The 20949-nt window shown below is 46.9% G+C and overlaps 2 protein-coding genes across 5 annotated transcripts; one reads left to right on the top strand and one right to left on the bottom strand.

Annotated features, from left to right (window-relative positions):
- Positions 1-40: 40 nt before the first annotated feature.
- On the bottom strand, positions 41-8372 carry LOC108891187 (mediator of RNA polymerase II transcription subunit 15). Its single transcript, XM_051067680.1, is given in 14 exon segments — positions 41-154; positions 263-397; positions 492-518; positions 521-554; positions 746-913; positions 1007-1147; positions 2366-2476; positions 3354-3815; positions 5418-5659; positions 5875-6039; positions 6208-6231; positions 7087-7138; positions 7217-7304; positions 8184-8372. Coding segments are annotated over 14 exon segments (1785 nt in total). The 5' UTR covers positions 8252-8372; the 3' UTR covers positions 41-86.
- A 394-nt stretch (positions 8373-8766) lies between these two features.
- On the top strand, positions 8767-15794 carry LOC108891188 (uncharacterized). 4 transcript variants are annotated; one of them, XM_051067678.1, is made up of 3 exons: positions 8767-8888; positions 9442-10875; positions 14495-15794. In XM_051067678.1, exon 2 carries the CDS (start codon positions 9466-9468, stop codon positions 10369-10371), a length of 906 nt encoding a protein of 301 aa, XP_050923635.1. In that variant the 5' UTR covers positions 8767-8888; positions 9442-9465; the 3' UTR covers positions 10372-10875; positions 14495-15794. The 4 variants fall into 4 exon arrangements, with proteins under 4 accessions (XP_050923635.1, XP_050923634.1, XP_050923636.1 ...); XM_051067677.1 differs by lacking the exon at positions 9442-10875 and adding an exon at positions 11852-13293 and having other exon boundaries at positions 8775-8888; XM_051067676.1 differs by lacking the exon at positions 8767-8888 and adding an exon at positions 11852-13293 and having other exon boundaries at positions 10765-10875.
- The last annotated feature ends 5155 nt before the right edge of the window (positions 15795-20949 follow it).

The following is a 20949-nucleotide window of genomic DNA, read 5'->3' as shown; positions in this document are numbered from 1 at the left end:
CAATTAGCAGTATTCACGTCAGTTCATTAGCTTACAGAACACATCAGCTGGTCTGAACGATTGATCTCATTTTAACTGCGTGGATGTTACCTGGTGTTTGGATCAGTCAGGATGTTCAACAGACTCTTCATCTTACTCAGGTCCTTCTTTCTGTCTGTTAACAGTAAAAAAACAAAGAGGAAAATCAACTAAATAAATGTTAAGATATTAAAAAATGTAGGAGCTCTCAGCGTCCAATCAGCTGATCGATCGATCGGCGGACCTTCGTTCTTGTCGATCTTGTTGATCATCCTGCGCAGAGGTTCGATGTATTTGGAGAGCTGTTTGAGTTTCTCCATGTACTGCTGGTCCTCCAGAGATGTGGCTCCGGCTGGACTCATCACTGAGCTGGGGTTACCTGAGGACAGGTGAGGACAGGTGAGGACAGGTGAGGACAGGTGAACCAGCAGCTGTTCTACAGGAGGGAGATCAGAGTGAAGTCGTGAGTGTACCTGGAGTGTTGAGTGGTCCAGGAGAGGGACTCCATAGTTCTGGGGGGTCCTGGCAGTGGCGGGCTGTGTGAGGGCTGAGGGAGGGGCTGGGCTGGAAACCCCCGGAGACGGCGTGGGACCAGAGCTAGAGAGAGGAGGAGGGAGGAGGGAGGAGGAGGAGGAGGAGGAGGAGGAGGAGGAGGAGAAGAGTGGGGGGGCGTTTTAAAATCCAGAATCAGAGTCGGTTTGTTTCACCTGAAGGTTTTTCATCGTACCTGGCAGAGTTGGGCTGTGAGGTCGGGGCTGGGGCGGCGGCTGGGGGGGGGAGGCATCGGCTGCGGCGTCTGGACCTGCACAGGTGAGGGCGATGACATCATCGAATGCTGCTGTACCTGTGGAGGTGATTGGACAGAGGAGCCAATCAGAGGTGGTGGGGCTGCAGCCTAAAGGAAGCAGCAGAGCAGGAGAAGAGGCCACTGACAGACAGAAGCACAGCGACAGCCTCAGAGGTCAGAGGTCACACTCGGGGTAAATACCTGCTGTGGCTGTCCGCCCGGCCGCAGCGGCAGCGGCGGCAGCAGCGCGGCGGCGGCAGCGGCGGCAGTGTTGGGGAGGAGGGATGGAGGGTTGACGGCTCGAGGCAGCCGGTTAGGAATTGGCATCCCAGGACGAACCAGCTTCAGAAGAGGACACACAACAGACACAGGTGAGCAGAGAGGAGGCAGAAACACAACGCAACACAGACCATCGGCCATTTGACCTCTCAGACTGACGCTTCACATGATGTGTGTTTGTCTGAATGAACATTATGATGAACATTTTATTTTGTGAACAAGCGTGTTTTAGCATCGTTATAAATCCTCGACTGTGAATCCATCCACCAAATATGACTGAACGATGAAACAATCCCGATCTGGGATCACGACAAAATTGATGTGGATTAAGACGATAAACTTGGGCATTTTTATTCATTTTGGGCATTTTATTAACAACCTATCAGACGGCAGCATTAATGCAACAACAGCCAATCAGGCAGCAGCTGCACATCAAAGTACAGACCCATTATCTGATCCCCATGAGGTAAAGAAAGCTCAGGAACATGAGTGGAACCAGAGAGAGGCACGAAAGTGAAGAACTGACTTTATCCTCTGAACAGGAAACTGTTCAACAAAGGTCACGGTGACGAAGTTCAGATGAAGACGGTCTGAAAAACATGTCGCCGGTCGGTACCAACAAAGGATGGACAGAAAACAAATCTTTACAATCAGCTGAAAAGGTTTAATCCCAGCGACCACACAGAGAGGATGAAGATGCTGTTTGTCCGTCCACACCAAGTCCTAGCAGGGCTAACAGCTAACAGGGCTAACAGCTAGCAGGGCTAACAGCTAACAGCTAACAGGGCTGAACCAACACTAACATCTATCCTGTCGTCAAAAAGAAGTGTGAATGTAACAAACACAGTTTCCTCCTTCTCAGTTAAAGACATGAAACCTCTGAGCTCAGCAGAGAACGATGGGTTCAGGAAACTGATTAAAGTTCTGGACTGTAGCTACGAACTCCCAGACAGGAAATACTTTACACAAACTGCTGACTGTCTAATCTGCTCCTCTACATAGAAGGTCCTATCAGAGGAGTCTGTGATCGAAGTCATTTTTTATCAGTTATCAGGAGTTTTAACGAGTGCTTCCTAATTACATTTTGTATCAGCTAAATGTTATCAAGCTAGCTAGCTAATTAGTTAGCAGTAGCTACTGCAATCTAATGTTTTTTGGATTTACATGTTCTCCCCCTCAGTGAACATGCTGACGTCTGGTGAGAGCGTCGTATAATCAGCAGCATGTGACCTGATTCAGAGCCATAAACACGTAAAGCACCTGAGCTGGCTGCGGTCTCACCTGTCCAGATCCGGCGGCAGCGGCTGCGGCGGCTGCGTTGAGCTGCGCCTGCGCTGCGGCCTGCTGTGCTTGCTGCGCTGCGGCCTGCTGCTGCTGCAGGGCTGCACGGGCCTGCTTTCACACACACACACACACACACACACACACACACACACACACACACACACACAGCAAGGCATGCAAGCAGAGGGACGGGTAAGCAAAACTACTGCAACTCTACGCTGTGTTTCCTGAAGAAAGGTATTGTGGGTAAGAGAAGCTCTGATCCACGTTTTTCTTTCTGACATCATGTCTGATGAAAATCCTGTTTCCTGGTCCAACTTCTCTGAGTCTCTCCTGTTTTCCAGATGCTGCAGTGCTGAGTCTGTGTTGTCTGAACAGATCTGAGATCTGAGAAATAAAGAATGCCAGCAGATGCTAAAGTTAGCCACCTAACCTAGCTAACGTTAGCACCTGCTAGTAAACGCTAGTAATCTTTGTGTTTGGCTGTTTTCTGTGTCCTTTTCTGTGCTGCCAAAAATAGTGAAAATAGCTAGCTAAGTTTGACTCCAGTGGGTGCTAACTTTAGCCAGCTAACTTAGCTAATGTTAGCACTCACTGTTAAAAGCAGGTCCCCCAGGTTAGCTGGCTAACATTAACTTCTTTTTTGTTTTTCTTCACCGGTTTAAAAACTGTAACCTATCAGCTGCAGTCAGTTCCTCTTCTCTTCCTTGTCACAGTGAAGCAGTAGAATGACTGAACAGCTGTTGGACTCAGATCTGCAGCATCTGGAAAACAGGAGAGACTCAGAGAAGTTGGACCAGGAAACAGGATTTTCATCGGTCGTGACGTCACACTTAACAAGTGGAGGTCTACTCTGAAAGCTCAGGTTTCTCTGCTGATACCAAACATTGATCTGATTCAGTGCACTGTTGTGGTGGAGAGGACAGACCAGGTGCAGTATAAGCAGGAGTTTTTGTAGACATGCAGACAGTGAACTCGGTCTCACCTGGAAGGCCTGGAGCTTGAGCTGGTGCTGCTGCTGCTGCTGCTGCTGACTCAGAGAGTTGATGGGAACGTGTTGAGCAGACGTCATCTGTCCAGCCAGGGACTGAGGCACCATGCCGGGCTGCTGCTGCTGCTGCTGAGAGTGAGGAGGCATCTGACCCGGCTGAGGCTGACCCTGGACCTGGATCTGCTGCTGCTGCTGGACCATGTGCTGAATGGACTGGGCCTGGGCCTGAGCCTGAGCCTGAGCCTGAGCCTGAGCTTGAGCCTGAGCTTGAGCCTGAGCCTGAGCCTGAGCCTGAGCTTGAGCCTGAGCCTGAGCTTGAGCCTGAGCTTGAGCCTGAGCCTGAGCCTGAGCTTGAGCCTGGGCCTGAGCCTGAGCCTGAGCCTGAGCGTGCTGCTGCTGGAGCTGCAGCTGCACCATCTGCTGCTGCTGCTGCTGCTGGATCCTGGTCTGGTGCATCTGCAGAGACAGGGTGGGAACACATAATTCCCGTAACTGTGATAGAGGGACGTTAATTTTGGTTAGCGAAACACAGGCTTAAAACACAATGTACTTACCAAGAGATGGAGAGCCGTCTCCTTGGAGTGTCTGTTAATACAACCGAACGCTGAACAAGATATTTCCGGGCAAACAAAATGTTAAAATGTGCTATCACTTCACCAGATTGACAGCTGTCAATCACACAGTAGCCACACCCTAAAGCATACCCTGCTTTATCATCTATTTTCCTCTAAACGCGGCCGTAATTTACAAAATCAACATTGTGTTGTATTGAAGAAGACTTACATCTAGTGATTGAGACCTTAAACTCATCAGGAAAATGTTTACTGAGATATTAAATCGAGATAGAAGCAGGGCCATTTTCTCATAGACTTCAGTACAAACAGACGTCTTTTCGCCCCCTGCCGGCCATTCGACAGAATGCAGGTTTAAGGCACTTCAACGTTGGCTTCATTTTTCAGACCCGGAAACGACATCCATCTTTATACAGTCTATGATTCTGCCCATAAACTGCTGAGTCATCGCCAACAGCTGAGTCACTGGTTGCTATGGTGACTGGGCCCCAGGCCGGGTCATTAGCCGAAACTTCTCATCAAACCCTCACAGCTCAAAAACTACAACTCCCATCAGCCCAGTTTCTTCACTCTGAGCTCCACAGAGCTTCAGTGAAGACTCTGATGTTTTATATGTGGACGTCCTGTTTACGGTTTAGGCTCCGTCACAGTTTTAAAACAGAGCTTCAGAGCTCAGTTTAACATGGCAGTCTATGGGACTGTGGGTCAGCGCTCTCTGTGTTTGGAGGAGATTTATTCACAAACTGTGAGTCATGTGACAATGGGAGTCACACTGGGTGAGAGAGGACACATTTCTCTACGTCTTCATATAGAAAGTGTCTGTGTAGGTTGGAAACTGTGGGAATTAAAAGAGGTTTGAATCAGATTTTTATGGTAAAATGTTCAGAGGTGGCAGTTAGAGTGATGATGTCACACAGTCTAACCCTGAACATTCCACACAATACACACCCATTATAAACTCTGACACTGTAAAAAATGAAAAACATAAAACTTAAACTGTGATTTTATAAAAACTATAACAGCTATCAGAAAGCAAATTAAACTCAGGGTTAATAAAAACGTTACTAACAGACATACGACACTATTCCTGATCGAACCACACTTTCTGGTGTATATTTTGCAGGAGTGGTTATGCAAGATAATTTGTACAGAAGAGGAATAATAACTGGAGTATAGGCATCATTACCTGATCACTACTAAAAACTACTCAAACACAAAGTTAAGAAAAGACTCAGGACTGCTTCACTTCCTATATTTTTTCAGGACCTGGACAACTTTCATCTAACGTCCTTACAGAGTATATCAGAGTTTAGTGACTTCACAGTGAAGCAGCATCACAGACCGTCACCCTCAGATAACCTCAGTGAGACTTCAGGTCTGAAGGTCTGCTGGTCTGAGGGAACTGGGTGTTGAAGCTGTCAGAGCTCAGATGATACCGTTTTGTGTTCTCATGTGTATCAGACGTGTTGTTAGCGTGGTGGTGTACCTGGTTCTGCTGCTGCTGGTTCTGGGCCTGTTGCTGCTGCAGCTGCTGCACCCTCAGCTGCTGCTGCACCTGAAACTGCTGCTGGATGGCGGCGTTCTGCTGCTGCTGCATGGCGCTCTGCTGCTGCATGGCGTTCTGCTGCTGCTGCTGGGCCTGCTGGAACTGCTGGAACTGGATGGACTGCTGCTGCTGCTGCTGCTGCTGCGCCTGCACCATCTGCTGCATCGGCATCTGGGCCCCTACTGCGGAGCGAACAGACGGAGGTGAAGGACCGACCCGGTCTACAGCTCAGAACCAGTCTGAGGAGAGCTCTGGAGTCTCAAACACACACAACGTGCCAAAGCAGAGACTGAAAGTAAGACCGGCTCTGACGCCAAAATGCGCAGCTGAGACGCAGCCAGCAACCACTGATGTGCATTCACAGCAAACACACACCACATGGAGGAAACACACTCACTGGCTTGTGGGTTTCCAGCCACCCCTGCCATGGCATGCTGGCCTATCTGCATCGGCCCCATGGCCCCCATGCCACCCACTGGAGCACCGGCGGGGCGAGGCCCCATGCCGATGGCGCCCGGGCCCCCTCCAACCCCTGTCAGGTTAGTCAGGGTATTCATGGGATCTAGCAGAAGGGTAGACAACAGACAATATTACGCAGCTCCAACATGCACAGCAGAAATCATGAACACCATGAGTCTGGTAGTGACAGGTCCGGCAGAGGACAGAACACAGCAAAGAAAAACTCAAATGAAAGAGGAACCAAACAGAGACCAGAACAAAGTCCGCCTACCTGAACCTCCGTGGGTCTTCTTGTCTGTAAAGGAGACACCGGTCGTTAGTAAGTAGTCAGTTTACAGCTGCAGCCTCTGTAGACTCAACAGGTTCATAAAGTCTTTCAACATCTCATCTTTCCTGGCCGACAGTCGACAGATAAAACATGATGTTTAGATGTGAGTCAATCACAGGGGAACAGACCAAGTCCGGACTCCTGAACCAGACCAGAACCTGAATCTGACCAGGATCTTTACACTTAAACTAAAACTACATCCTGTTCCATCAGCAGAGTCTCTGCACAGTTCACTTTAACTGAGTCCTGCACAGGGTCCAGTACTCACAATAAGCTGTGGTAACTGCTCCGTTTTTCTTTTCACAGGTACTTTTACAGGTAGGGCTTTTTTTATATTTCAAAATAAAACTGAAATGAAAAAGATGTCCAGTATTTAAACATCTAAATCACGATTATCTGGCCACAATGTTTTATATTGTGAAAGTCAATGATTCAACCTTTGACCCCTTGACCCTGGCACGACAGTGATTTATTTGATGCTATCTCAAAGTGGAGATTTAGTAGAAGCCAAACAGGCTGATGGGGTCGATCAGACTGAGGAAAACCAGTCTCCAAAAGCAGAATCAGATGTTTAGAATGAGTGTAGTTTGATCAACGACGACAGAAATCAAATCATCGGCAGCTTGTAAAAAGTGCGTTTGATCACTGCGAGCTGCAGGAGCACAGGTGCTGCCACAACCGACACCTGCCAGGTAAGTACTACCTAAATGAAATTCAAGGCTTTTTAAAAACTGTTTAAGGCCTTCTGAAGACATGCAGACTCCCTGTGTTCACGTGGCCGCTGAGATTGTTACGTGTTGAAGCTCGTGGTCAGATACTCACGGATGTCTCTGAAGTGAATGATGAGCCTCGCCACCAGAGATAAATACTCCTCCTGTAAAGGAAAACTCAGTCAGACCTTCATGAAAACAGTTCTGTGCTCTTTCATGCTGGTTCAGAAACATCAGCTCACTCTGGACTTGGCTTTAACGAAGACGTGGTTCTCCATGTCGTTACTGGACTTGGTGTGTGCGGTTCCTGCCTTCCTCATCGCGTCCTCGCTGGGAGGAAACACCAGAAACACACTCGTCATTTTCCACAGTCACAGAGGACAAACACAGGAAGTGATGGTGAACATGGTCACCATCACTTCCTGTTACATTCAGTCTGATTACTTATCCTTTAGATCTTTATCTCCTGATGTTTTCATTGTTTTTAAAAATGCTTGATGTGTAGAAATATTCTGTTACAAGTAAAAGTCCTCAGCATCAAAAATACTTTAAGTACCAAGGTAAAAGTACTCATTAAGCAGAGTAATCACATTAGTAAGATCATCATTTTAAAGGCTTTATAAACTGCTGTGTGTACAGTGTTAACCTACAGTATCAGTACAGTTGCTTGGTTAGTTATTTCTTTATGGTCGATCAATCAGACACAGTTCAGTGAAAACTACAACATCTCCCTCTGATACAGTATAAAGTACTGGGACATATAAAGGAGTACAGTAAAGTACTTGGTTAAATTATTCTCTGTGTACTAAACTGAAACTTCTTACACTCTCATAATAGACAAACATATATAATCCATTATCTTCTGATTATGAAGCTGCTGTTGATGGTTACGGTGCAGATTTCACTGAGCATCAGCTGCTACCGAAGATATCTGTCAGAAATTATATATTACGAGTTGATTCTGTTCATTTTATCTGAGCCGAATTAAAGACTGGACCTGAACCTTTCATTACGTCCTCCCTGCCGTGATAACGGACCCATGCTAGTTCTGTTTTTTCACAACTCGTTCTTAATTTACGGATTTTCACAGTACGGTTTGTCGGTGACGCTGTTTCCAGCCGCGCTAACGTTAGCTTAGCTCATGCGGCTAACAGAAGCAGAGGGAGTGATATAGCTTGAAAAACGCGACTCGGAGCGGGAATAACTCACATCTGAGCGACGACCTTCTGTCGGAACTGGGGGCTCCTCCAGTCGCTGTCCGGTCCCGGGACGTCCATCGCACGAATTCTGTGTTTTTGTTGGATTTTTTCCACCGGAGTTGGATGTTTCCCCTCTGCTCTTCCTTCTTCCGCTCAGAGGAAAATGGCGGCTGTTGGCGCCTCCTGCGGGACAGACGGTGAACAGCTCACTGCAGCTGCTGCACCGGCGCGGAGCAAGCCGCGGCCCGTGGGCCCTCTCCCGGCCCTGCAGTGACAGAATACTGTCACAGTTAGAATCATCGATCAGAATCTGCAGAGTCTCTACAAAAGTACAACATTCCCGTGAGATGTAGTGGAGTATAAGAACAGGGAACAGGTACTTGAGTAAATGTACTTAGTTACTTTCCAGCTGTGGTCACAGATGTTATGAAATAACGTCTTAGTTTCATCTGATGTCAAACATCATCTTTGAGTCTGAGGTGTTTCTGGTTTGAGGAACAGAAACCTGGAGTCCTGACGTCTGGACTGATCCAGGATCAGATCTCAGGCTCTGGATGTTTTCAGCCTCCGAGTTATAAACGTGTTGTATTTGAGCTGAGCAGCAGGGGGCGCCGTCAGTCTGTCTGTGCTGCTCTGACTTCACTTTCACTTCAGAAGACAGAGATCAGCAGCAGACTGAAGCTGGAGCTGAACTCACATCTGGACGGAATCTCAGGTAAATCTTAAACATCTGATCTTCACAAGTTTGTAGTGAATGTTTTGTCACTGTAGATATGAATCATCTGTTCACCACTTCATCTTCTGACAAACTGTAAATCTGTTGAACAGCTGCACGGAACTGATCTGAAGTCTCTAACAATCAAGTCCAGTTTATTTATATAGCACCACATCATAACAGAAGCTGTCTCAGGTTTAGACCACACTCTGTATATTATTATTTACAGAGACCTGACGTTCCCCTATGACTAAGCACTTGATGGTGGATTGGAAAACAGTGAGCGGCCATCTTCCCCGGCTGATCAGGAATAACTTGTGCTAGTGGGTGGGGTTGCAGTGAGCAATTTGGGAAGGACTGAAGTTGGCATCAGACATCATTATGACTATAACTGCACAGTACATATATCATTACGTTCATACCTTTACCTCAGGTAACGTTGGCTGGAGCTGTTGGAGTCTAAAGAAACTGAGAATCTCTCAAACTACAGCTCAGTGAACACATCATCTGTGTCACATCATCATCATTATACTTTTCATTTTGTGTGTTACAGTGATAAACATCTGAAAACAGGACCATGGGTAAAATACTCAGCAAGGAGGAAGAACTGGAGAGATTTGTGAAGCAGTTCAACGAGGGTCCAAATATGAGAGTTGATCAGAACATTGTGAAGTTCTGCAGTCTTGATTCATCAGAGAACCTGAAACAACACTACGAGGGGAGGAAGATGGAGACAGGTGACCACGCTGCAGACTGGCTCAAGAACCTGGCAGAGAAAATGGCTGCCCTGATGCCGGCTCCTGAACTGGCGGGCCTCGGAGCGCTGGCCATCGCCATCCTCATCGATGTTGTTTCCAAAAGTCCGCCAGAGAAGAGCACAGAGGACGCTCTGCGATGTGTGTTTGCAGAGGAGAAGGCCTCCGAGGTCTGGGATCAGATCGATGAGTGCCTGAAGAGGTGCACTGTGAACTTTAAGAACAAAGTCCAGCTGAGGACCGACATCGAGCGGATCGAGTACAAGCTGAGTGAAGCTCTCACCAAGCTGAAGAACTCCATGGTGAGGGACGGACAGATGACCTCTGAGGCTCTGAAGGCCTGGATCAACGGGGCGGCCTTCCACATCCAGATGCTGATCCACCTGGTGAGACTTGGAGGGATTCCAGACTGCGATCCTGTGGAGAGGCTCATCTCGACTTACAAGAGAGACCTGGACCTGCTGTTAAAAAAACACAGGGAGATGGTAGAAAAGAAGTGTAAAGAAAAGATTTTTTCTCATCCCAAGTACTACACTATTCACTACCTGGTGGATGAAGATTCAAAGGAGCATCGTTTGCCTGAGCTCAACAATTATAAGAAATACTTTGAGGCTTACTACAGTCGCAGGTACAGCAGTCAGAAGAGAGAGATTGAATGTTACTTTAATGAAGTAGGAGAGAACCTGCAGAGTCTGGTTCGTCAAAGCGGCTCCTTTAATGTCCAATGAGACAGAGGCTGTTGAGTCTGAAGAGATGCATCATGTGATCAAAAGTTGTGGACACTCAAACATTTCCTCCATATGGGACAGTTGGACTTGTCTCAGTCTTGCAGGTGTTTTGACTCAGACTTGTCTCGGCTCTTGTGGAGTTTCCTCCTAAACAAACAGAAGTTCTGCTCACAGTTGGTGTTCTTGTGTGAATCACTGAGCTCTAATAAACACAATGAATTCTACATTAAACACGTGTTACACTGAGTTTTCTGAAAAGTTTGAAACATGCATTGCTCACTGCTTCAAAGTCAAAGTTACACTGAGCGTAGAGACGGAGTCAAAAACTGTCAGTGTCTTTAAGTACTGGATCACAGGATCCCAAGTGGAGTAACAACAGCTGAGCAGCAGGGGGCGCTGTCAGTCTGTTTCTGTTTGAGTTTCCTTTCAGTTTTGACTCCGTGAAGCAGCAGATCAGCAGCAGACTGAAGCTGGAGCTGAACTCACGTCTGGACGGAATCTCAGGTAAATCCTTAACATCTGAACTTCACAAGTTTGTAGTGAATGTTTTGTCACTGTAGATATGAATCATCTGTTCACCTCTTCATCTTCTGACAAACTGTAAATCTGTTGAACAGCTGCACGGAACTGATCTGAAGTCTCTAACAGTCAAGTCCAGTTTATTTACACAAGGACTCAACATTCCACCATCAGCAAACACTTGTTTACAGTGTAGAAGAAAACCCGTCTTTTAACAGGAAGAAACCTCGAGCAGAACCAGGATCAGGGTGGGCAGCCATCTTTCTGGACCAGACAAAGCCAGCATGCAGTATCTGCAAACTGAGAGAAACAGCTTTTTGTGATTTGTGTTGTGTTTTTGTTGTCAAGTGTAAGCACCAAATTATATTTTACTACCAAGTACATGTTTGATCAGATGAGAGGGCAGAGTTTTGAACATATTGTCGGTCGATCTTCAGGTTGAAATCAGCAGATTTATGGATGAAACTGCACTTTGCCTTTGTTTTACAGCCCCATATTCACATGGCTGTACAGTGATAAGCTGCAGGAAGTGAGCACTGTGGGAGGAATATCCCATGGTTTTTATGGAACTGAGTAGACAATAAGGATGCCTATTCTATTCTGTTACATAAAGCAGTAGTGTGATGCAGGATCTCTTCAGACATGGGGATTTGTTGGAAGGTGAGGGCAGATAGTCCTGGGACATTTAGTTTGAAAAACTGCAAATCAGATCTAATGACAAAAAATGGAAGACCTGCACAGATTGGCCGACTTGATTTAGCCTAAAAAACGACGTCTGTGAACGTTTAAGGTTTGGGGGGTGAGGACCAACATACCTGAGATAAACATACCTTTACCTCAGGTAACGTTGGCTGGAGCTGTTGGAGTCTAAAGAAACTGAGAATCTCTCAAACTACAGCTCAGTGAACACATCATCTGTGTCACATCATCATCATTATACTTTTCATTTTGTGTGTTACAGTGATAAACATCTGAAAACAGGACCATGGGTAAAATACTCAGCAAGGAGGAAGAACTGGAGAGATTTGTGAAGCAGTTCAACGAGGGTCCAAATATGAGAGTTGATCAGAACATTGTGAAGTTCTGCAGTCTTGATTCATCAGAGAACCTGAAACAACACTACGAGGGGAGGAAGATGGAGACAGGTGACCACGCTGCAGACTGGATCAAGAACCTGGCAGAGAAAATGGCTGCCCTGATGCCGGCTCCTGAACTGGCGGGCCTCGGAGCGCTGGCCATCGCCATCCTCATCGATGTTGTTTCCAAAAGTCCGCCAGAGAAGAGCACAGAGGACGCTCTGCGATGTGTGTTTGCAGAGGAGAAGGCCTCCGAGGTCTGGGATCAGATCGATGAGTGCCTGAAGAGGTGCACTGTGAACTTTAAGAACAAAGTCCAGCTGAGGACCGACATCGAGCGGATCGAGTACAAGCTGAGTGAAGCTCTCACCAAGCTGAAGAACTCCATGGTGAGGGACGGACAGATGACCTCTGAGGCTCTGAAGGCCTGGATCAACGGGGCGGCCTTCCACATCCAGATGCTGATCCACCTGGTGAGACTTGGAGGGATTCCAGACTGCGATCCTGTGGAGAGGCTCATCTCGACTTACAAGAGAGACCTGGACCTGCTGTTAAAAAAACACAGGGAGATGGTAGAAAAGAAGTGTAAAGAAGAGTGTAGATTTGTTCACCCCCAGTCCCCTTATATACATTATCTGGTAGATGAAGATTCAAAGTGGCATCGTTTGCCTGAGAACAGCAGGTATAAGGATTACTTTGAGGCTTACTACAGTCGCAGGTACAGCAGTCAGAAGAGAGAGATTGAATGTTACTTTAATGAAGTAGGAGAGAACCTGCAGAGTCTGGTTCGTCAAAGCGGCTCCTTTAATGTCCAATGAGACAGAGGCTGTTGAGTCTGAAGAGATGCATCATGTGATCAAAAGTTGTGGACACTCAAACATTTCCTCCATATGGGACAGTTGGACTTGTCTCAGTCTTGCAGGTGTTTTGACTCAGACTTGTCTCGGCTCCTGTGGAGTTTCCTCCTAAACAAACAGAAGTTCTGCTCACAGTTGGTGTTCTTGTGTGAATCACTGAGCTCTAATAAACACAATGAATTCTACATTAAACACGTGTTACACTGAGTTTTCTGAAAAGTTTGAAACATGCATTGCTCACTGCTTCAAAGTCAAAGTTACACTGAGCGTAGAGACTGAGTCAAAAACTGTCAGTGTTTTTAAGTACTGGATCACAGGATCCCAAGTGGAGTAACAACAGCTGAGCAGCAGGGGGCGCTGTCAGTCTGTTTCTGTTTGAGTTTCCTTTCCTTTCCGTTTTGACTCCGTGAAGCAGCAGATCAGCAGCAGACTGAAGCTGGAGCTGAACTCACGTCTGGACGGAATCTCAGGTAAATCCTTAACATCTGAACTTCACAAGTTTGTAGTGAATGTTTTGTCACTGTAGATATGAGGTCTCAGGTTTAGACCACACTCTGTATATTATTATTTACAGAGACCCAACGTTCCCCCATGACTAAGCACTTGTCGACAGTGGAGAGTAAAAGGGTGGGCGGCCATTTTCTTCAGCTGGGTAGGGGGAAGAGGAGGGGTGGTAGGGGTCAGGGTTTGCAGTGAACCTGCAGGTCTTTCTATGAGATAATCGATTTGGGAAGGACTAAGGTGAGCACGGGATTCCTCTGATAGGAGACGTGGCTTTGACTTTCTTTGCCAAATAGAGTTTAGTCTATTAAATGTTGCTGTAAGCAGAGCAAGTTTGGGACGCTGGGACCTCTGTACTCTGTGAAGACAATAAATAGCTGTTAGAGTTTTTTAGGAGAACTTTGGATGGTGATCAAGGGTTTTTTAGGGAATTTGTCTGAACTAACCCACAGGGTCAAGATCAGTCAACTTAAAGATCAGGTTTTATCTTTTCAGGAAAAATTAATTTTCACTGTTTACCCAGCATGGGCTCTCAGATTCAGTGTTTTCACAGTGATTATTATAATAATGTAATAGTACATGTATTGTCACATACGTGTATCTAATATTAAGTAATTTTGGACATAATTTACACAAAACCAGTTTTCAACTAAATATACATCACATGTCATTTATTTGGTTGGCTGTACTGGGGGTAAATCTCAGACTGATTTTAAATACAAATATATATGTACTAAATAACAGCCTCAACAGACCGACTTGAAACCAACGTCCATGGACAGTGGGTGTTTAGTGGGTTAGTTTGCTAACATACCTTTATCTGAGGTAAGGTTAGCTGGAGCTGTTGGAGTCTAAAGATCAACGAATCCAATAAAGATCAGGACAGAGATGCTAACGTGAGTCTAGAGATGTTCCAGTCCTGAACCTTTTTAACGCCACAATATAATGTAGTTAGTTTATTATGTGCTAACTCCTGATCTTTGATGTAATGCTAGATTACAACTGTAGGTAGTGAGCTAGTTAGTCGGACATGCTAATGTTAGCAGCTTGCATTAAGTAACCTGGGAACTGCGCTCACTTCAGCATGTGGAGAAATACAGGCGAATGTATCCTCAATGTTCAGAGATCATTTGAAAATGTTCATTGTACTGTTAATTTTGTGTTTTACAGTGGTAAACATCTGAGCCTGAAAACAGGACTATGGGTAATACCATCAGCGAGGAGGAACAACTGAAAAGCTTTGTGGAGCAAGTCAGCGATGGTCCAGATCTGGGAGTTGATCAGAAAATTGTGAAGTTCTGCAGTCCTGATTCGTCAGAGAACCTGAAACGATACTATGAGAAGAGGAAAATGGAGACAGGCAACTTTGGTCAAGATGCAGTCAAGAAATTATCAGAGATGTTTGTCGGCTTGACCTTCGCCCCTGAACTGGCGGGCCTCGGAGCACTGGCCATTGCCGTCCTGATCGACCTAATTTTTCTGAGTCCGTCTAAGGATAGCACAAAGGAAGCTCTGCGATGTGTGTTTGCAGAGGAGAAGGCCTCCGAGGTCTGGGATCAGATCGATGAGTGTCTGAAGAGGTGCACCATGAACATTAAGAACAAAGTCCAGCTGAGGACCGACATCGAGCGGATCGAGTACAAGCTGAGTGAAGCTCTCACCAAGCTGAAGAACTCCATGGTGAGGGACGGACAGATGACCTCTGAGGCTCTGAAGGCCTGGATCAACGGGGCGGCCTTCCACATCCAGATGCTGATCCACCTGGTGAGACTTGGAGGGATTCCAGACTGCGATCCTGTGGAGAGACTCATCTCAACTTACAAGAGAGACCTGGACCCGCTGTTCAGAAAACACAAGGAAATGATATATAACAAGTGCAGTGGAGATATTATCAGTATGCATGATGAGGATGGTATAGTAATGCTGGTGGGTGAAGATTCACGGTCTTATACTATTAATGATGACATCGGCTATGACAGATATTATGACGTTTATTACGATCACAGGTACGGCAGGCAGAAGTCTATGGTTCAGCGGTACTTCAATGACGTAAGAGAGAACCTGCACAGTCTGGTTCATCAGAGAGGCTCCTTTAGTGTCTACTGAGACTCAGGCGGTGAAATCTGAAGAGATTCACCAAAAGTATGCAAATGTTTTGACCTGTTTGACTCAGACTTAACTGCATGTCATAGATTTGTGATTTGGACTCGTCACGACTGATTGTGGATTGTGGATGTTTGGACTCAGACTTGTCTCGGCCTTGGAGGTCTTTCGACTCAGACCTGCTTCAGTATCGTGGGGCTATTAACTTTTTGGACTCAGACAGGACTTGTCATGATCTCAAGAGTGTTTCGACTCAAATTCATCAGTCAAACATATCTCATTGTAACTCGGACTTGGGTGTTTTGACTCAAAATGGTCTCAGTTTTCAGGTCTTTTTGATGAATAAAAGCTTAAGTTCAAACACTAATTTCGTCTGTTTTTTGTCATCCAGACTTATGAACTGTGAGGAGGTTGGTCTGCCATTTTAAGAAATATTTTTTAAAGGTCAAATGAATGACTATTGATGCACTCTGCATAAGTTACACAGCTAGCATGCTAACAGTGCTAGCTAAATATGCCATCAAAAAGTTAGCTAATCTGTGTTTGTGCTAACTTGCTGTGGCACGTTGCTTTTGGTCTGCTCACAATTCACCTGGTTGGATTGTAGGCCTATTCATATGGTGCGTTCCTGTTGTACCCGAAAGTCAGAATTTCCGAGTTCCTAGTCAGAAGTTTGAACCTGAAGCTGGAGCAACCCTGACATCAGAATCCAAGATGGCTGCTCCTCATCAACAGCAGTGAACACTCCTGTTTATAGCAGTTTGTTTGGAAGTCAGTTTGGTGTTTTAGGAACAGGATGATAAATTAAACTGAATCAATGATGATGAACAATAAAAACAAACACCATTAAACCGTCTGACAGGAAACTGCTCTGCTACAGAACAATCTGCCGCCTACACTTCCCATAATGCCCCCTCTGTCTGAGAACAACGGGCAGCTCCACGTGCTCGGGGATTTAAACAAGTATGTACTACACAGAGGAGGGGCGGGAAAGTGTGTCACTGGGGCACGAGGCTCTCCCCGCGGTCACATGGTCCCGTTTTCTGCCGCGTGCGGGCACGGCGGCCCCCGCACATCATCATCCAGCAGGGCGCGCGCCCTGTTTGAAAAAATACAGAGCGAGAGAGTGAAGCGCGTGCAGCAGCTGACAGGAGCCTCGTGCGGCGGACAGGCATCACTTCTGTTCGAGTCCGTCAGTAGAAAAACAGCAGAATGGAGTAGAGTCGCAGTAGAGACGCTTCCTCCTCTTCTTCTGTGGTGTTTCAGTCCGGTTTTTCTTCCCTGTGTCGGTGATGCGGAGCGCGCGTCTCCGGGGTTTTAAAATACGGTCTGCGCGACTCTGATGGATTTTAAAATGACAACGATGGACACAAACATCAACGACAACAACAACAACAACAACACAGGTAAACACCCCCCCCGAAATCAGAGCAAGGTGATGGCGTGCGTGTGTTGAACTAGAGTTCGTAAAGAGCGAAGTGTTGGAGAGTTCAGGGACAGTCTGTAAACTTCACCTCTGCCAGTCTGTGCTCTTTATGTTGAGTTCTGCAGAAGAGTCAGGCTGCAGGTTCACCTGAGTCTGACCCACCTGAGTCTGACCCTGTGGACCTGTGATGCGCTCAGATCTGAGGCGGTAAACATGGAAAGTAAACAAAGTAAACAACAGATAAATAAAAGCTCTTCGGTCTTTGTTCATCAATTTGATGGTTTTGTTTATTTGTGTTTGTTTTGACGCGCGGCACACCGCTCTTTCGCTCTGCCGCTCTGCCGCTGACTGTGTTAAACGTTCCTCTCGGTGTTTGATCGGTTCCCGGTCCGGCGGGTGGACTTCACCGTGAATAACAGATAAACCACATGAAGACCCGGGTCCAGCTGCCGGTTTCACACCGACGGACTCAGGCACATGTCGGTGAGTCTGAGGCGGCTCCTCACGGGGACCGTCACCGTGATCCCGGTCGTGTTTCGGGGAACTGGGTCATGATGACAGCGGTCGGTCGGTGTCAGGTGGACGAGCTGAGATCAGTGTGTGTGTGTGTGTGTGAGCGCGCGCGTCACCGGAGCGGCGGTTGCCGGTTCACATGGACGGAAAACCGAGCCATGTGCGCTTTGTTTTCACTGAACTCCGCGCGCTCTGATTGGCTGCTGATCAGACTGAGCTCATTGCATAATTCTCCTCCTCCTCTTCTCTCTTCTCCTCCTCCTCTTCTCCTCCTCTCCTCCTCTTCTCCTCTCCTCTCTTCTCCTCCTCTTCTCCTCCTCCTCTTCTCCTCCTCTTCTCCTCTCCTCTCTTCTCCTCCTCTTCTCCTCCTCCTCTTCTCCTCCTCTCCTCCTCTTCTCCTCTCCTCTCTTCTCCTCCTCCTTCTCCTCTCCTCTCTTCTCCTCCTCTTCTCCTCCTCCTCTTCTCCTCTCCTCTCTTCTCCTCCTCTTCTCCTCTCCTCCTCCTCCTCTTCCTTTTTCTTCATCAATATATTTGTTGATTTGTTCTATTTTCATGAGTAAAGATTGATCAGTTCTCCCTCCGTCAGCTCAGTGTCTGATCAGTCTGATCACCTATCAATACCAAATGACCCCCCCCCCGTGAGAAAGTGGAGCAGCAGCAGGAACCAATCAGCTGCTCTTGTTTTTCCTCTGGTGAACCTGGTCACAGCTAAAAGCTCAAACCCTGGATTGAAACATGAATGTGACTGGATGTGATCAGTCAGCAGCCGAGCAGCTGAGAATGAGCTGATGATTCCTGAGTTCACAGCTCAAAGTTTCCACAGAAAAGATTTAAGGTGGCTGGTGACCTGGAGATGACGTGTCTCTGAACGGTTGTGGTTGTGGTTGTGGTTGTTTTGTGTTGCTTCCATGGAGTCGTTCTTTTTTTAAACTCAGGGCTGAAGTCGGTCTGGACGTGGTTCTGAACTGAGCTCTGTGGATCCTGGACCTGATCTTTAGGTTGTACTTTGTTGTAAAGTTTGAGGAGCTGCTGCTTCCTGATCTGAAACTACACTTCTCTTTGTTTGGCTTTAAATACTACATTACCCATGAGTCTCAGCTGCTGATAGTTAATGTGAGGCTCTGTGGTTTAGAGGAGCTGTAGAGTGTCCCAGATCCAGATCCTGGTGCAGACAGAACCAGGTTTAGGTTAATGTTACACAGTGGACCTGAACACACTGCTGGGTAAAGACCTGGGTCCTCACAAGTACACCAGTCCAGCCTGTGTGTGTAATGAATGGCGGGAACGTGAGAGTGCAGAGAGAGGGAGGGGGAGGGGTGAGGGAGGGGAGGGGTGAGTTGCGGGCCGGTCTCGTTGTGGGGCCGGCTGTGTGGAGGAGGCACGTGGCTCGGGGGGCGTGACTACTGAGGACACACGAGCCTCCCCCTCGAGTCTGCACGGGGGAGGGAGGAGGGGGAGGAGCTGAAACAGCAGCAGGTTGAAGCGTTCACTGAACACACACGTGCTCCGTTCAGATCAAACACACTCAGGGTTTCTGACGCTGCTCAGTGTAAATCCTCACAGAGAAACACAACGTGTTTCCTGTCAACATCACTGTTTACCAGATTTTTCAGGCTATAAAGTGCATCGCATTATTAGGCACAAAAAGCAAAACAAACCGCAGGTCATCTTCTTGCTTCCTCCACTTCCGAACCATTGATCCATTAATGTTGAATTCTCTTGCAGCTGCTCTATTCCCATGTTCTAATGCGTGACTGATAGCCTTGAGTTTGAAATCTGCTTCGTAAGCATGTCTCTTAACAGGTGGCATTTTGGGGTCCTTATACACACATTGTAATATTGCCGGTATGTTGAAGCACAGTACTGATAAATATTACTCCGCGAGGCTCCTGACTACGTTAGCCGTAATGCTCGTACTACGCTGTGTACCACATAAAATCAGTTTGAGGTCAGTAAACACAACCAGAATTAATACATAAGGCACACCGGATTATAAAGCGCACTGTTGATTTCTGAGAAAATGAAATGATTTTAAGTGCGTCTTATAGCCCGAAAAATACGGTAGTCTAATTTAAAACATCAGACGTGCTGCATTCAGGGACCCTGCTCCCCCTTGCACCACAAAACCTGCTCAGAAATGTTCGAGTCCAACGTGCCGGCCAAACTCCACAGAACTGATCCACTTATCAGGTCTTGCTGACCCAGTTAGACAGTTGGCAGCAGGTGTTATGTGACGTTATGTAACAGATGTAATGGTTCGGACTCAGAGACACAATACAGGACTTCCTGTTTACATCATCACCTCCCTCAGTTTACAACACAGAATATTAGATGGTGATTTCATGGAAGTGAGGTTTGAAAAAGTGTAGCTACATGAGAGAGCACAGGAAACATCTAGAAGTCCTGGACGTGGGTTCCAGAGGTTCTTTAGGTTGTTTAGGTTTAGGTGGTCACTGAAGAGGTTCTATGGTGGTTTGAAGAAGTTTTAGATGTCAATAAGAATGTTCTGTCTTAGGCAGTTAGGCGGTTCTTCAGGTGGATGTTAGGAGGTTCTTCAGGTGGATGTTAGGCTGTTTTCGGGTGGATGTTAGGTGGGTCTTCAGGTGGATGTTAGGTGGGTCTTCAGGTGGATGTTAGGTGGGTCTTCAGGTGGATGTTAGGTGGGTCTTCAGGTGGATGTTAGGTGGGTCTTCAGGTGGATGTTAGGCGGTTCTTCAGGTGGATGTTAGGCGGTTCTTCAGGTGGATGTTAGGTGGTCTTTAGGTGGATGTTAGGCGGTTCTTCAGGTGGATGTTAGGCGGTTCTTCAGGTGGATGTTAGGCGGTTCTTCAGGTCTTTTGGAGGTGGTAGTGGATCTTTACGAGGTTTCAGGTGGGGGAGTCCTTCAGGTGGTTAAACACCTGTGGGAGTTTTTGTGGTGATGTGTTGGACACACCTGGAGAATCAGCTGAGGGTGGGGGGTGGAGCACATGTGAGGGGGTGTGGCTGGTGTGGGTGGGCGGGCCAGTGCACGTGCTTGGTTACCATGGTAACACCTGACACAGTGACCCTGTGACCTGACACAGAGAGTAACAGAGAAACACTGATCAGGATCAAGTTATCAGGAATTTATCAGCTGTAATCAATGGATTTATTGATCACTAATGATTGACTGATGCCTGTTTTAGTTTGTTCTTGTAAAACTTTAACTTTCTGTGAATTTTATTTGAATCTCACGAACAATCGTATGAATAAACCTGACGTTAAAAAGTCTGATGGTTTAGAGACGAATGTGTTTCTGAGCAGAACCAGAAAAACCTGAACCATCTGAACGTGCAACAGCGTCGTGGACAAGTGTGTGAGTGTGTGTGTGTGTGTGTGTGTAATCGAAGCAGCAGATTGTTTGTGAATGTGTGAAACAGACTGAGCGTTCGTCACCTGACAGAAACGAGGCGTCACGTGCAGCAAGCGACACGTGAGCTGAGGCTGCTGAGAAACTGATCTGAGATCAGACAGGGAGGCTGCACCCCCCCAACACACCACACACACACACACACACACACACACAGAGGGTAAACAGGTGTAGGTGCAGGATGGAGGGATG

Source organism: Lates calcarifer, unplaced genomic scaffold, assembly GCF_001640805.2.
Source record: "Lates calcarifer isolate ASB-BC8 unplaced genomic scaffold, TLL_Latcal_v3 _unitig_1889_quiver_1933, whole genome shotgun sequence".
In the NCBI taxonomy this organism is placed as follows: Eukaryota; Metazoa; Chordata; class Actinopteri; family Centropomidae; genus Lates; species Lates calcarifer.
Note: the sequence above shows the minus strand (reverse complement) of the source record. Positions and strands in the feature narration are given on the sequence as shown.

What these genes read in the sequence shown, in the direction of transcription:
- LOC108891188 (XM_051067677.1), top strand. Translation starts at nt 11,876, where the DNA reads ATGGGTAAAATACTCAGCAAGGAGGAAGAACTGGAGAGATTTGTGAAG.